The sequence below is a fragment of the Plectropomus leopardus genome, chromosome 6 (assembly GCF_008729295.1).
Source record: "Plectropomus leopardus isolate mb chromosome 6, YSFRI_Pleo_2.0, whole genome shotgun sequence".
Taxonomy (NCBI): domain Eukaryota; kingdom Metazoa; phylum Chordata; class Actinopteri; order Perciformes; family Serranidae; genus Plectropomus; species Plectropomus leopardus.
In genome coordinates, this window is record NC_056468.1 from 12,197,962 (window position 1) to 12,214,501 (window position 16,540).

Below are 16,540 nucleotides of genomic sequence, written 5' to 3' on the forward strand. Positions count from 1 at the left end.
TGCGTCTTGTGAACGCTGTGATTAGCGGATCAGCCTTGGCACCGAGTGAATGAGCAGGCCTATCCTTTCTGCTGTGTGATACGGGTATAAAGTTGGTGATGTGACCAGACTTGTGCCCCAGCCTGATTGTTAATGACCGAAACTGAATAGCTGTTGACATAAAAGAACAGCCAGCCGTACCTCTCCATATAAGGAATCTGACTCTGATGATAACAGCGCAGGAATTCGCACATGAACAAACACAAGTGCCGTGTGCCCTGCTGCTTCATAGTGAAGTATCCACTGAATAATTGCCTGATCTGTGCACTGTGATAACACTTTTAGGTGTAAGCTACACTCAGTGTTTACAGCACATGCCTGGCAGACTGACCCAGCTCCTCTCACTCTCTCTTGGCAACAAGTCTTATGCAATTCCCATAACTGTTATTATTCCGCAAAATTCACAGACGACATGTGAGGCAACACGCACATCAAATCCACCAATCTATCGCTACAATGGTAGCCGTAGCAGGGAGAGTGGCCCAGAGACACGCACTCTCTCCACGGGGGGTTTCTGCCAATCTGGCAACCGCAGTGGGAGGTCTCACTCTCATCAGCGCTGTAGGATCCAGACCACTTTTCTACCTTTCCTCACTCTGTCGTCTGCACACAGGCTTTAATGCAGAGCTAGCTAGTGATGTGCCTGCAGTTAACACATTTCTTTTTCTTTTTTTTATTTTGTGAGTTTTATTGGAACTACTGTCCTCCGAGGAAATAGTCCCAGTGAAAAGTGTTTACAGTGAGCTCAGTGGATGTTGAGTTTTTCAAAGGCCATTTCTCAGTACAATTAATCTTCATTGTATTGGGATAGCAGCAGAAGCTGGAGAGCTAGAGATCTCAATCCACCCAAAAAAACAACTTTGCATTGATAGATATCACAAAATTACAAAATGTATACATTTCTCTCCAACCACATCTCTGACCTCTTTAAATTACTTTCCTATAATTCGATGACAACTGCTGAGGGAGATCAGATTATAAAAAGCCAAAAGCTCCAGAACACTTACTAAATGGACCTTGCAGACCTTTCAGTTTGTAGACATCTGACACTAAGTCCCCTTTTTCTTTAGCTTACTCCTGCCAACATCACTCAGCAAAGAAAACTACATTTTGGTCTAATTTCAAAGAATGTATGAACTCCAACATTTCAAATCCAAGATGGCATCTGGGTAAATAAAAAAATAAATAAAACCTGATTCTTGACTGAAAGAAGTCACTTCTAGTAAAATGAAAATCTAGAAAGAAAGGGATCGTTTCTTGATGATTTAGAGCATTGATAGTAAAGTTACCGCCAAATCTTGCCCACTATATGGTGCTGGGTGGCCTGTCACCCGTTTTCAAATTCTCATTGAAAAGACACTGATTCACAACGATACGTATTCACAATGATGGATAGATAGATAGATAGATAGATAGATAGATAGATAGATCGATAGATGGATAGATGATTAGATAGATAGATAGATTTTATTTTAAATTTTATATACAAAAACTGCCAGAGTGCATAACAAAAAGCATCACAAATAGCTTGCTTATCCAAAAACACTGCCGGGACAGAGATCTGGACTAGGCCACCAAGGTTCTTAAATCCTAGAAACGCCCCTGCAAACATCTGACCTGTGCAGGGCTGCTGCAACAAGATTTCCCTTTTAACAAAGATGAGTGAGGACAGCAAATCTCAAAAGGCTGAAAACAGGCAATTATTTACAAGCAAGTGGCAACCTACAAAGCCAATGCAGCAGTGTCAAGAACTGCAGCTCCTCAGACGGCCACTTGAGGCTGGCTCCAAAAGTGACTCAGTCCCCAGACTTCAAGTAAAAATGCCCAAATTTACAGCAGAAATAAACACGTTTACAGCCAAACAACAGTTTTGGTCTCTATGGTTAATTTCAATATCCATGATTAAGGAGGGTGGATTTTTATATAACTCAGTCATTTACATTTTATTAAAGTCCAAAGTTACTCATGCATTCTTGTCACTTTGAGTGACAGGCTGTCTGCAAGGCAACGCTGCAGTCTGAGTCAGATCCACCCCTTGCTCCTCCACAACTCCAACCCTCGCCAGAATATGGTCACTTCTGGCTCCAAAAAAACAGCAACAGCCAAAATGCCAAACTTCCACAAACCATTATTTGGTACCAAGGTAGCTATGCTCATTATTTTATACAGCCTATGTATAAAAGTATTATACTGACCATTTTTATTGTTTTTTTAATAAACCGGCCCGTGGCCTCTTGCCATTTTGCAAAAGTGTCCCCGAGCAAAGCAAGCTCAGTATCGTGGATTTAAAGAATGTGTTACTGCTGTAAATACTGCAGTGGGAGGCAGAAAAGGTCAAGTGTAGTCAATTTTATTTAAATAGGGCCAACTCCTAACTAAAGTTATCTCAGGACACTTCTCATATAAAGCAGGTCTAGACCATACTATTCAGACGATAACAGGGAAAGAGGCCCTACTGCCTTATACACAGCATAAACCTTAACAAGTTTGGATAACGCAACACACAGTAGTCCTAGTAGTAGGTTTCATGTGACTTTTCAAAAGACACCAAACTAAACAGGCCTATCACTCTCACCACTCGCTCCTCTCTGAGGATAAACATAAGCCTCTCTCCACAAACCCTCCCTCTTTATCCCTGCGTCGCCTATCCCGCTACACAAACAGTACGCCCAGATAATGAGTCCGGGTGAGAAAGTGTAAAGTGGAGGTGTATTGAGGGGCCATGTAAGCTGGCCTAATCCTCCTTCACTGCATTTGTTGTGTCATTAGAGCTGTAAGGGTTGTGGATCCTGTGACACGGGCCCTATTCACTCCCATAGCCCTCAGCCAGGGCACTGCGGAGAGCCAGTGTTGTGTTCAGAGCCGCTATAAGCCACGCCGGATTTTCAAAGGTGGGAATGTCCTCATAGACCACACAGGACCTCTCCCCCGAGGACAGAAAGTGTGGTAAAATCTGTGAGAGGAGGTAAATACCAGAGGTCACACAAACAAACAACACACGCTAAGATTCACTCAGCAGCTTTATTTTTTGTGCAAATCTCATGACAGAGGACCTGGCTACATGGATGAATCAGAAATGGTGTGATATGGCATTCCTGTAGTTATGATGTAGGTGAAAGCAAGTTTATTTTGGTTGAAATTACGGAGATTACTGTCTTTATATAAACCAATCCGTACTTGTTTTATGTGCCTGTCTCCTTTCAACATAATTCTTAATTTTAGCACCTCTTCCTAACGAGATGCAATGCCAACAAGTGGACATTGCTGTAGTTTTTCCCAATGAAATGAAAAAAAAGCTCGACTTGGCTCTATTTTTGCAACGTTTCTCGTCTTGCTCCACCTCAACTTATTTTTATTGACTAAAAGCGACACTGGCGCCCTGAAGTCCTTGACGTTTCCGTTTCCATCCCAGTCAGCAGTCAACATGGATAAAAAGTCATTTCATCAAGCACAGATTCTTAAGAGAGAAATTCAGAGAAAGAAATCCATTGTACCTGATGTCATACCTCCAGGTCATAGCTAGCTTGCCACCAAATGGAGGGAAGACTTATTAATTTGGTTTCTCAACAGCCAATATTGCAAGGCAAACACTCACGACTAGCTCAAAAACCAGAACAGTTTATGGCTTGATATCACCTAGCAGCTGGGATACAATGTAGTTTATATGCACTTGCTAATGTTTTAAGTTGGGCATGGCATCAAATTTGGGGTCTGATTAATTTATGTATTGTGCAGTCAGCATTGACCCTATGGAATTTCTCTCTCTGGCTCACAGACTGTAGATATAGATGGACGACATGACAGTTCCCCTGCAGCCCCCTGATGGCTTACTGCAGTTTAGGTCATAAAGCCCGCCCCCTCAATGTTAGTGGATTGGACATCAAACTTGTACATGTCAAATTATTTTTTCCCAAAGATGGTTTCTGTCATTTAAGGTTGTTTTTTGTTACTTTGATCTATATCAAAGTCAAGTTTCAGACAGTTTTTTGATGCTATAAAAAGGGGCTTTGTCATCATGATTGACAGCTGTGCATCCCAATCGGTCTGCTTAAGAACAATTAGGCTACTTGCAACTGGCGGCTGTTAGACTTAAAATTTGTTTGTGGACTTCCAGTATTCCAACACTGCAATTTCACTTTGCACTGGTCAGAAACGGTTTGAATAAATATTCTTTCCAAGGTTAAGAAGTGGCATATCTGATATTATCCACAGCAGGAAAGCCATGAATAATAACTTAAATATCTACTCATTTGCAGAGGAATAAATTAGGTTGCAAAAACAATCTAATCCACTCCTCATGCTGCAACATCGATCAAAGAATATGTAGACAATTTTTTGTACTCCATCTGCTAGCATTTGCCTGCTCGCTGTATGTTAGGAAGAGGTCTAAGATTTAATTTCTAGGAATACATTCACCTACAGTACAGAGCCTGATGAAAAGAAAACATTCTGTGCTGCTTTCATTCATATTTTTAGCCTGGAGAATTATTCTATATAGCGTACAGTACCATGGAGCATTACAATATATTTTATAGTACATATTATTAATATTTTCTAAACATAGAACACAAAAGTGACTGCAGTTTGCCAGTGGTATTGGTCTTTTAGGTTTTATCAAGTTATTCAAAGAGTTTATTGATGCGTCTCATTCTTTGAAAAACGAAGACAAGATGGCACCATGCAGTGTGTAAGGCTGACATTTCGCGCAAGGCGAAAGCAGTCACCCATTTGGGATTTTACTCTGAAAATCTGTGGTAACTTAAACAGAATAAATGCTCCCTATTCAACAGCTAAACTGCATTGTTATTCTCTTCCTAAAAGGAAACAGCTGCACTAACTGCAAACCTACTTTGGCTAACTGTTGTGGCTAATAGGTAACATATAATGTATGTGCTGTAACTATTCATCGTGAACAAGGGTTTGCTCTACTTGGTGCAGCTACTGTACATTCGCCTCCTGTGTATCGTACCATACAGCGCTGATACGAGGTAGTAGAGATTCATTTGTTTAGAACTGTAAACCATACAACTTGGGAGAATGACGAATATATTCACATACAGTACAACATGATAGAACGAGCGTCACAGAGTAGCAATATTGCTTTTGGCTACAGCTCTTATTGCTGGCTTATCAAATCAGAAAAATGGCTCAGATGACTAAAAAAAAGCTTAGATTATATTTCCTAAAGTACTTCTTAACTCTCCACAGTTTGACTGTGCATCACTGCCGGTTCTGCTCATCCTTACCTATGTGTTATCTGCAAGTTTCCTCACGCTACTATAAATATTAAGACTTTTCCAGACATGGTCAAATGCAAAATAAATAAATCATAAGGCCAGTTTTGCCAGTGAAATGACAATTGTGCAATTTGAAAAGACAAACTAAAAAAATAAAAGCACACTCTGTAAAAGAGTAATTTACCGCATGGCTGATTTCTCCTTAAAAATGGCAGAACAAGAACTCATTCAAGATCTTTTAGACGAAAATGATTTGCTGAAGTTGTGAGTGTTATATTTATCGGGATTCAAAGACTTTTGAGGTGTCTGAATACTGGTTGTCAAGTTATTTCAAAACATTTCAAGCACCTGCCAACGCCCCGTGTAAGGACCTATCGCCCCGATGCTGATCTCACTTGGGCTGTTCTTTGAGCTGGTGTTCCCTGAGAGCACCAGTGAAGGTAGCCGTCCACACATGCAGGGCCGTCCCAGCGGAGAGGGTGAGGAAGAAGAGGAAGGCAACTTGGAAACCAAACCAATCCACCACGCCTCCAGCCAGAGCGCTGAATGTCAGCTTCCCCAGCACCTCCAGAGTCGCCAGGAAACTGTAGTGGGTCGCCTGACGGAGAGAGGAAAAGCGGGGAGGTGAAATGTGGGGGAGAGAGGAGCAGGAATGATGAGAAAAGAGAAAGAGTGGGAGGTAAAGAAGAGAGAGGTGAAAGGACAAGGGAGAAGGAGAGGGTTTGGAAAATAAAGGCACATTGTAAGTTAACAGAGGGAGTAGCTGGGAAAGTAGAGAGGCAACACTTTATCCTATCAAATTATCAGTTTTTAATCCTGGAATACAGAATAATTTGCAACAACAGACTGTGTGATTTTCAGGAAAAACCACCGCAAAGAGAAACGATATGAGAGAGAGAGAGAGAGAGAGAGAGAGAGAGAGAGAGAGAGAGAGGGAAACAAAAGATGGAAGCCTGAAAGAGAAAGCGTGAGATCATGGCCTGAGACGATGGATGGAGGCCAAACGAAGACGAGTATCTGATCTCGGCCTTGAGGCTTTCAAGATGGAGAGAGGGACAGAGATTACCTAATCTCTCCAAACCTCCTCTCTCTGCGCTGAGAGCAGGCATTCAGGTGAGGCAGGTAAAATAAAATGAAAAAAATGAAATAGTTAACCTTCAGTTGGATGTTTTGATGGCAAGTGTATGAAGAAAAACAAGTGTGAGCATTGTAAAAGTTTCTATTGCAGGAATAAAAATGTTTGTTTTGCTATGCACTATTTATATTGTTAATTCAGAGACAAGCTGCAACGATTAGTCAAATAATTTAGAGTAGATAAAAAAAAAGCAGAGTGTTTTGAAAATCAGTTAATCATCATTTCTTAAGCAAAAAAAAAAAAAAAAACTGGTTCCAGCTCACGGTGTAAGAAAATACTTAGACACTTGAGTATTGCAAATTACGTCTTGTGATACCACATCACTTCTTAGCACCGCTGTGATAATTTATGAATAATAGCTTACATGCAATGATTTGTGGCAGTGGTGATTTTGTGTTGTGCTTTAAAGCCCCGATGGCGAGATAGCAGAGCTGTAATCTATCTGACATCATTTGATCTTCCACAGCAATGTAACAACATATGCTAGTGTGTTACAGGGAGTGTGATACAATAAATACAAATGTAGATCCCAGTGCTCTGAGTTTATAACTCAGATTTTATGAATATGTTGGCGCAGTTTTCCTAAAATTCCCTATCCCCTTGCTTACAGTACCATAATATATGGCAATATAGTGAATCTCGTGCCTGTATTGTGACTCATATCGTATTGCCAGATTCTTTCCAATACACAGCTGAAATTCCAGCTCTACAATGTGATAATTTGCTGCTGTTCTTTCCTTTACATTCTTGTTAACTGAGTATGTTTTAATTTTATACTGAGACAAAAAATAATTATTTTCTTTTATTTTCTGACATTTTGTAGTCTCAACGAACGATGACTTGCAGCTCTAAATTCCCCCATAATATATATATATGAACTGAACCATGCTGATGATTTTGTAACATTTTCATCTATAAACGCTCACATAAATGTCTACGACATAACTCCAAATTCAAAACTGTTTGAGGCTTCAAAGCTTCTTTATAAAGGTGAAATTCAAATTTGCAGCTTTTTTTTTTGAACGTCTATTCATCTATTTACTCGTGTGATTTATGCACAGTTACAGCTAAAATTAGGCAACACTAATATTTTTAGTTTGATTTTTGTTGGCATTGAGCCTTTCAAAAAACATTTACTCTCCTGCTTGCAGCACGCAAAGGGAGGCATTCAACTGTATGAACATGGCAATCTAGCAGCACCATAAAATACATTTATTCATTAAAGGAAGTTGATTTGATTCAAAAAAGAATAATTTATTTAATTGGATGAATCACTTTATTCAAACTGAGGATTTTGTTCAAGGACTTGAATTTTTTATGTTATTTTATTATTTAATTTTTTTTTAGGGTGATGACATCATAAAATATGACAATAGACATTTGGAGCGTAATTGGAATTTAAAAAAATAATATAAGTTTTGAATGTAAAAAAAACACACACATACACACACAAACACACATTTGGAACAGCCCTACTCGAAATTGGCTTTGTTTTCTACCATTTCTATTGACCACCATCATGACGGTCAATACAGTAGAAAAGAAAGACTGAAAATGAGTTGATATCAGCTCAATGAGAGTTGAGGAAGTAGTGGTGAGTTCAGACTATCTGAGCGCTAACTGTGGTCAGTACACTGAGGTAGAGAGCGCTGAGAGGCTGTGTGACCACAGCTAAGTGGAGTGCCTTTATTCTGAGCAACTTGTTTAACAGATTGGGTTTCTTTCTCCTGGGGATCGTTAACAAGCACTCACACTATCAGCTTTCTGTCACTGGATAGCACTACCTTCAATAACACACACACACATGTACACACAACGAGCACAGGAGAGCTCATGCTCCCCCCTCCTGTGTGCGCACATACACACTGATTCACACTCCGACACACTAACAGGCAAACAGTATACTGTATGTGTCATGAGAACCTCTCAAATTAACCGTGGTTCTCATCATCACAGGTTGTGATTGGTTCTCTCCTGTTATTTATTTTATTAGACACCAGATCCTGATATTTGTGTTACAGCCTGTGATTTGTCTCCCCTTTCTTCTCCACTTTGAGAGTGACAGCAATTTAAATGATAATTTGTCACCTTCAGAGATTGACTGAGTGATGTCTAAATGGTTGCGCGAGCAGCGATCACCTCCAGGCAACGATGGCCCAGTTACGATGGGGACAAAAGGAGTTATGTCAAAGAGGAGAAAATGGGAAAGGAGAGGAAAAAGTCAGAGAGCATTTAAAGGACTACAGCATGACAAAGAAACAGAGTGAGGTGGTGAGAGGGACAATGCCAGTGAGTGGGGGGTGAGGGACAGAGAGAAAAGAAACGAGCAATGAATAGAAACTGGGTCTGAGATTTTCCAGGTGGAAACAGCTGATGAAAACTGACAGGTATAGGTGACGGTAGGTGTGGTAATGTATGCTGAGGATTTCCATCTCTGGCTTTTGACATCCAAAGGAAATGACCTACAATTACATAATGGCACAATTAAACCATGACAGAGGAGAGGAAATAAGGGAAGGAAGGAGAAAAGAGAAGAAAAGTTTGCGTCGTCTTTTTACACCACAGGAGATGACCTAACACCAAAGAATGAGACAATTAATACTAAAAAAAATAACGAAAAGAGAGAAAGAAAATTACATAACGGCAGTCTGGGTCTTTAGAATAAGGCTGCTGACAGGTATGAATAAAGTCTGCGTTTTACCTGAATGCTTTCCTCGGCCCTCTGAGTGCAATGCATCATGGTAGTGAAGGTGAGCGTGGTGATGAGCCCGCCCAAGAAGTGCTGAACACTCATGCTCAGGACGGCCATACCTGAGGGAGCAAACACACACGAGTAAAATCAAGCAAAAAAAATCAAGATAAGTTTATCTGAAAAAGGCAGAAAACTAGCAGTTTTACACTGCTGTCTGCTCTGCTACTCTCACTATACTATTCTATGTAGAAGTCAAAGTATGGAGACAAAGCAGCGAGAAACAGTAAGCTGCTAAAGTGTCTCCTCTCCGTTCTCCCACCACCGTCACACACCACCCCCCCCCTCGTCCCCAAAACACATGTAGTGTATCCTCTGAGGGGAAGTGGCAGAGCGGTGTTAGTGGGGAAACACAGAGGAACCACAGAGCCTATCTGTCTCTGCTCCCGCTAACACTGAATTATTCACTCAAGCCGCCAGAGTTTTTCCCGAATAAGACTCTTCAGTCAGCGACACAAGACTGTTGGAGTCACACAGATACACCGACTGATCAGACTGGAAGTGGGAAGCGGAGGGTTATCATGTAATATTGAAAAATCTGAAACTGAATGTTTTTTATTTTTTTTTGGTTGAGTTTTCCTGAAATCTTTGTTCTGGGTTTAAAGGAGGGGGAGAGGGGGAGGCCTCAACTTTCAGCGTGAGAGTCTTGATAGGGGAACAGACAACTCAGACGGAGATAAATGGCGCGAATCTGAATCCCAAAAGCTTTGCGACTGGCTGTGTAACAGAATTAGATGTGTCATTCAGACATTAATAACTGAATGGCTCTCTGGAGAGAGAGAGAGAGAGAGACAGAGACAGAGAGAGAGACAGAGACAGAGCGAGCACCTGTCTGTCAGTGTCCTCGGCATCACTCTCTCTTATAACACTGAACATCTGGCTCAAACACTTGCTGCAGGTCAGTGGTTCAAAACCTTTTTCTGATGTGAAGCTGTGTCCGACAATTTTTGTAACAATCCAACATTCACATAGCGATTGGCCAGATGTGCGAAGGTGAGAGAGTAAGCAGTATATAAACTTCTCTCCAGCTAGTTTTTCATGCTTTAAATAAATATTTCTGTCGATTTTTGCATGTACAAATAAGTGCAACATGATGAATGCCTTCCTGGAGAGACTGTCTCAAAGAGTGCATTGTAATCCCCATATGTATTTAACAAGTGCCGCGTCTCTTACCTTTTGACAGTTGCAAATAAAGTTCATGTCAAATCAAATCCGCCGCCTATAAGATGAAGCGATTTCTCCTTGTGTCCCCTCATCACAGGTTTGAAAATGTCTACATGATCTGTGAGAAACTCAACAAAGCCTGATTTCTGCCTCTGTGACAATTTGATTCATTTTGGAGCGATGAAGAGATAAAACTTTTCTAAAGAAAACAACTAAGTGTGAAAGAAAAAAAACTCACCATTTTATATAATAGAAATATGTTCTTCTGTTATTTTTCCTGTTTCATTATTTATCCTTCACCACCTTTAAAAGTTTGAAAACTTCTGTTAAAAGCTTCAGGTCACTCAACCAAAGACCAGACAAGGAAAGGCGCCAGTTATTCTACTGACAGTTTTACAGCTTTCCCTACGAAGTGAAGCATCTATAGGAAAACTGCGCTGTACAAACATTGTCGAGCTTTAATATGCAGTTACATACCTGCCAGCCAGGCTGAAAGAAATCAGGCGACATTAGAAAAATTGGACAACACACACCTTATGTCACTAACATCCAGGGGCTGAACACACTAACAAAAACACCACAATACAATAGCAGAGTAGTTACAGTGTAGTTTGTGTTGAGATTGTCAGAGGTGTTGGCTCAACTTAAGGCTCATTTTTTAAAATGCAGTTTGTTGTATTGTTGAGTGTGTTTCAGTCACTGTTGTGTAAGTGTTGAAAGTGCCTCTTCAAATGCAGTTTTGCTGTGCTTGGTCAACAATTCATGTAACACGTGTATATTGGCAGGCCTTCCCTGACCGTCGAAAACCAATTCTGGAGGGGTACCTAGTGTGACATACTTCTGATGTGTAGGGCCACTGAGCAGGCATCGGTATTAGGGAGTTGGGAGTGCGAATGTGTTATGTATGGCATTATTAGACTTTTTTTAATTCACCACATTACATGAGTCTGTAGTGTTTATGAATAAGGAGCATACTTAAACAGTAACCTTTAAACAATGTGACTGAGTTGAATAAACAGTTCTCACTCTTAACTAATATATCCCATTTCTAATTAGAAGCTCATGAAGTTCAATCAGTGTGACAGTTTATCATACTCTCACTTCATACATCTGCAGCCTAAAGGCCTGTATTTACATGTACTGCATGTTAATAACTTTATATTCTGTGTTTATTCAAGAAACTAGCAGGTCAAATGAGAACTGTGTGCGTATGGGATCAATATCTGGGAAGCTTAAATATGCGAATCAACAGACTTCAGTAAACAGCATGTGGTGTGCTTATACACTATTAATGGAGAAGATTAAAAGACTAACAGGGTCACTCAAACTTCTTCAATGAGTGATTAAACACTTGGATAGAAAGTTTTATTTTCTTCCTTTCTCCTTTCATCACCTTCTTGCATCATACACTGGACTATATAGGATCACTGCAATTGGTAGAATTTGACTCTGTATTTCAGTCTGTGTCTCACCTTTCATAAGCGGTGATGGTTCCAGTACTGTGAGTAGTGAGCTCTGGAAGACCATGCTGATGGTTCGCAAAACAAACACACGTCGCATCAGAGCCCCGATGCTGAGGAGAGAGCAGCAAACAAGCCAAGTATCAGAGAGATGTTCAGCAGCTTTCATATTTGAGTGTTATTGATGAGCACTGTGACATGTGGAGACAGTGGCTCAAGGCTGTTACCATTACATTTGGAGACATCCCTCTCATGTCACACACAATTACACACACACACACACACACACACACACACACGTATGCGCACACACATTAACATGCACGTGCTTAAGTAAACAAGTCCCCAGACACTAATTGATTCCCTGTTAGCGCAAGAAAATCATCCCCCTGTGGGTTTGGTTCATGACGTAATCAATAACCTAAGGAGATCCCCAGCATGAGGAGGATAATTAATCACTGTTAACACACACGCACACACACAAACACATACAAACATGCGCTCACACTGTTGTGTGACATCAGGGATTAGTGATGCCAATCACTCAGAGGACGCCTGCCACTCAAAGGACTGTGTGTGTGTTTGTTTATGTTTTTTTGCATGTAATTATTTATGTGTAAAAAAAAAAAGGCAGTGAGGAAGAAGGAGCCTGTCGCACAAAGCAGGATATCTGATTTAACAGTTTCGGTCCATGATTGAGATTTTAACATCCATGTTTTTCTCAGCTAAGTTTACAATTTAATTTGATTACCCTAAGAGGTAACCAAACACTGATTCGACACACTTGTTTTGTCTCGAGAGCGTAAACCTGATGAAATCCAGCATGCCCTGGTCGACCTTGGTTACTGTTTGGCTGTTTACCTTTTGATTCACTGTTGATGAGTTTTGTCAGAGTTGTGAATAACAAGCTTCCTTCGATATACCTGAAAAGTCTTTTCACATGTCTGACCATATTTTTGCTATTTGATTACAGTTTGTGTTTCCCTATAACTGTTACCTTCCTGTGGCTTTTTTTAAGTATGTAGTACAACATGGATGACTTCTGAATGTGTTCATTTATTTAGTGGACAGAAGATATGGGACAAGAAATAAGGAGAGGGCAGCTGAAATGCAACAAAGGTATTTGACCACACTCAAACCAGGTACATTAGTATTGTCTAGGGCTTTTTTTGTGATTGATTAATTTGCTTTTTATTTTCCCAATCGATGGTTCAATCTAGAAAACATCAGATAACTACAGAAGCCCTAAGAGGCAAGTGAGAGAAAAACAAGAGAAATTAGAGATTCAAATTGTTTTCTTTCCTGTGTTTATGACTTAAAAACAGGTGGAAAAAAATTTAATCTCAATCACAATGCCAATCATAGTTTCCTAGAACCCAAGGGGGCGTCTTCAAATGTTTTGTTATGTCTGACCAACAGGATCCTATACCTTAAAATCTGTAGACATTGTGTAACATTGTAAATAGTTTTTCGAGTTGTGAACAAAAGCTTTCCTGTCTGTATTCATTTTTTTTATTAAGAGAAGGAAAATATCATTTAAGTGGGTTGTTTAATTTTGAAACATGTACAGTGAGAACCAATGTAAAATACAGATGTATTTCAGTTTTGGGAATCAAATTATGGAATGGACCCAGTGCTGAGTAGAAACTGTGCTGCTAACTGCTGATTTGTAAAAAAGCATTAGAAATGTAAAAAGAGTACACATTATATGGTAAAATGATTATAGTGTAAAAATCATTTAGAATTATAGTGTTGACTATGAGGGTTTTTTATTCTTTTTTTTCAGCTATTGACTAAGAACATTTGTGTGAAATGTTTGTTTCTCATGATGTATGTAACCGAAATAAAATTATTCATTCATTCAACCATTTAAATCCTGAAGATATTCAGTTTACAATAATGTTCCCACACTGACAAGCTTGAACCATCAAATATTTGGTGATTTTTGCTTGAAAAATGAGTAAACGATCAGTCGGTTGTCAAAATAGTTTTAAAAATGTCTGATGATTGACTAATCAACTCACTGTTGCAGCTCTAGTATTGTCAGTGTCTTTGACCACTTTATAAAAAGATACCATCCAGGTGTCAGACTGTAAGCAGCAGGCATCCAAGACATGCTGTGCTAAAAAAAAAACGCAAACATAGTGAGATTAAACACCAAATGAGTATGAATCTGGGGTTGGCTTTAACTTTCACTTTTGTCTGCGAGCGTATTTACAAACTATAACCAACAATTCTGCATAGTATACCTTTCATATTTGCTCCAGTGACCACGGATGAAAAAAAATAAGCCTTTTATGCTACCCCCAACAGAAAATTGTATTCACTCTCAAATACCATGATAAAATAAACTCACCTGTGTTTCAGAGTAAATAGAGCATGACAAAAAATCTGCTTATATAAGAAAAGTAGAGAACCATGACGAATGAACCTTTTTTTTCACTTAATCATAAGTAATTATGAAGAAAACCTTTTGCACATCCTACCTTAAATTCATCTTTAAATCAACTAAATTCTCTTTATTAGTTTACTTTATTTCTGTACGAGACATTGCTCTTTCTCTCTCTCTCTCTCTCTCTCCTCCACCCGTCTCTGTATCCTCTCCCCTCACCATCTCTCCCCCTCTGCACAGCCTTTCCTTACCTCTCTGCTGGAAAGCCAATCCTGCATCATTCACATGCTAAAGACATTCTTCTTCTCTGCTGCTCCTTTACCTCCCTTCTCAATGACAGTCTTTCATATCGCGCACTCTCAAGAGATGCTAAGGTGTGTGTGTGTGTGTGTGTGTGTGTGTGTGTGTGTGTGGCTGTGTGTGGGTGCATGTGTGCGTGTTTGTGTGTGTGTGTGAGAAAGAGAACCTGCCTGGCTGCCACCTCACACGGGCCAGGCCCAGATGAGAATAGCTATGTTCTCAGGTTGCCAGTGGCGGTTGTAAAGGGGGTCACTCACTGACCACTCAGCCGTTTCTGATGGTGGGAGGATAAACCTTCCAACTGAGCTTTTAGAGGTGGGACCATAGCCTGGTGGACAGCACTTTCTCTGTGTGTGTGTGCGTGTGTGTGCGTGTGTGTGTGTGTGTGTATGTGTGTGAGAGAGAGAGAGAGTGTGTGACAGGAAAAGGTGAGGAAAGAGAAGTGCTCATTAGGGTACATACAAGCAAAAAATATAATCTAATCTAGAACATAGTTGTTAAATCTTGGCTTTGCAGCCAGTGTGCTGATTGATCACTGAATAATTCAATATACCGAGGTACTGTCTGATTCTTTACAACAGACAAAGATTTCATGTTTTTTTTAAGTTCCAGTGTGCAGGATTTAGAGGGATAAACTGGCTAAAATGGAATATAATACATTAAATAAGACAGATTTTCTTTTCTTATAATCACCTGAAAATAAGAACCATTGTCTTTTGATTACCTTAGAATGAGTTATTTATATCTACATAGGGAGGGGATTCATCAGTGGAGTCCATCTGTTTTTACAGTAGCCCAGAACAGACAAACACAGGTTCTAGATAGGGCTGCACGATAATATTAACACATCATCAGTATTAGCAAATATCAGCTTTAAAATCAAACTTTGGAATGGGCAAAAATGCTGATTTCTGCCAATATGACAAACCGATTTTTTTGTTTTTTACTGACAAAGTGAATGTGGTCAATACATGAAACCCTAAGTTGAAGTTTTGGGGTTGTTTTGCTCAATGAATGAATATCACCTGCTTTGACAGGCATTGTATGTTATGTCTCCATTTGCTGGTGGGCCACCATGATAAGGGTGTACGTAATATGATGTGAATTCCACTACAGAAGAGACCTGATGATCACTAAAATTAGATGGGGGGGGGCTTCTGATATCTGCATCGGTTATCAGCAAAATGAGTTGTTACATATTGGCATTGGATTTTTTTTTTAACATCAAGCTACTTTATTCAGTGTTTCTACTGGTTTAAATCACCAGGTCTTTTTGTTTTGGAGAGGAAGAGACCTTTGCAGATAATTTGGCTCTTGAACAACAAACACTATAGGCTTTCTAACCGGGAGAAGTTTCAGCTAGTTATGATCAACACTAAATGCCACTAAATCCTCTTAAATCTTAAACACTACTCCTTTAAAGAATGTAAAAATAGGTGGAATAATCAAGTTCAGTTTTTCATCTGTCATACAATATTTCATACAGTGATTGCAAACTGAATTTAAACAAAGGTTGGGAAATTATTTAATGATTCAATGGCTGTTACACTTACTGACCTAACAAATGTGCTTCAATTACTGGTCAAATAAGCTGATGTATAATTTTCTTGTTCCAGTTTATTGCATCATTTGTGGGCTTAAATAGTTGACTGTTGCCTTGAGTTAAATGCTTTTAAAGGAATAAAAAGACATATTCTCACACATTCTTTCCCAATACAGACACAGACACCTTCACTCATGGCAGAAACCGTAACCAGTAAAAGCTGAAATACTAACTATTAACACTCCTAAGACCGATGACTCTAAATGGCTTTTAGAGTGTGTCTGACTCCCAGAGAATTTCAGAGGAGATGAAGTCATTTAGACTGTTTTCTTTCTTTGTCAGTGTGCAAACATTTTGCTGCCTTTACAAGTGAGACAGAGAGAAGAGTGAAAGATCAAAAGGCCAAAGTGTGGCAGTGACATCTTTTGAAAGTGCTTTTCCCCTCAACAAAAACATACTGCATTTGGAGGCTTGTTCTGTGTTAGCTAGTGAAACTTTACAAGATGAGAAAACCTGGAAGC

The 16,540-nt window shown here is 39.7% G+C and overlaps 1 protein-coding gene across 1 annotated transcript in view; it reads right to left on the minus strand.

Annotated features, from left to right (window-relative positions):
• Window positions 1-3,041: 3,041 nt before the first annotated feature.
• The window catches only part of mfsd3 (major facilitator superfamily domain containing 3), a 29,263-nt gene continuing 15,764 nt past the window's right edge, over window positions 3,042-16,540 (minus strand). The window contains exons 4-6 of the mRNA XM_042487478.1: window positions 11,797-11,897; window positions 9,113-9,222; window positions 3,042-5,874 (exon numbers count right to left, since the gene is read on the minus strand). Of these exons, the coding sequence (XP_042343412.1) occupies window positions 5,668-5,874; window positions 9,113-9,222; window positions 11,797-11,897 (418 nt within the window). The 3' untranslated portion in view covers window positions 3,042-5,667. The remainder of the gene's footprint in view (window positions 5,875-9,112; window positions 9,223-11,796; window positions 11,898-16,540) is intronic.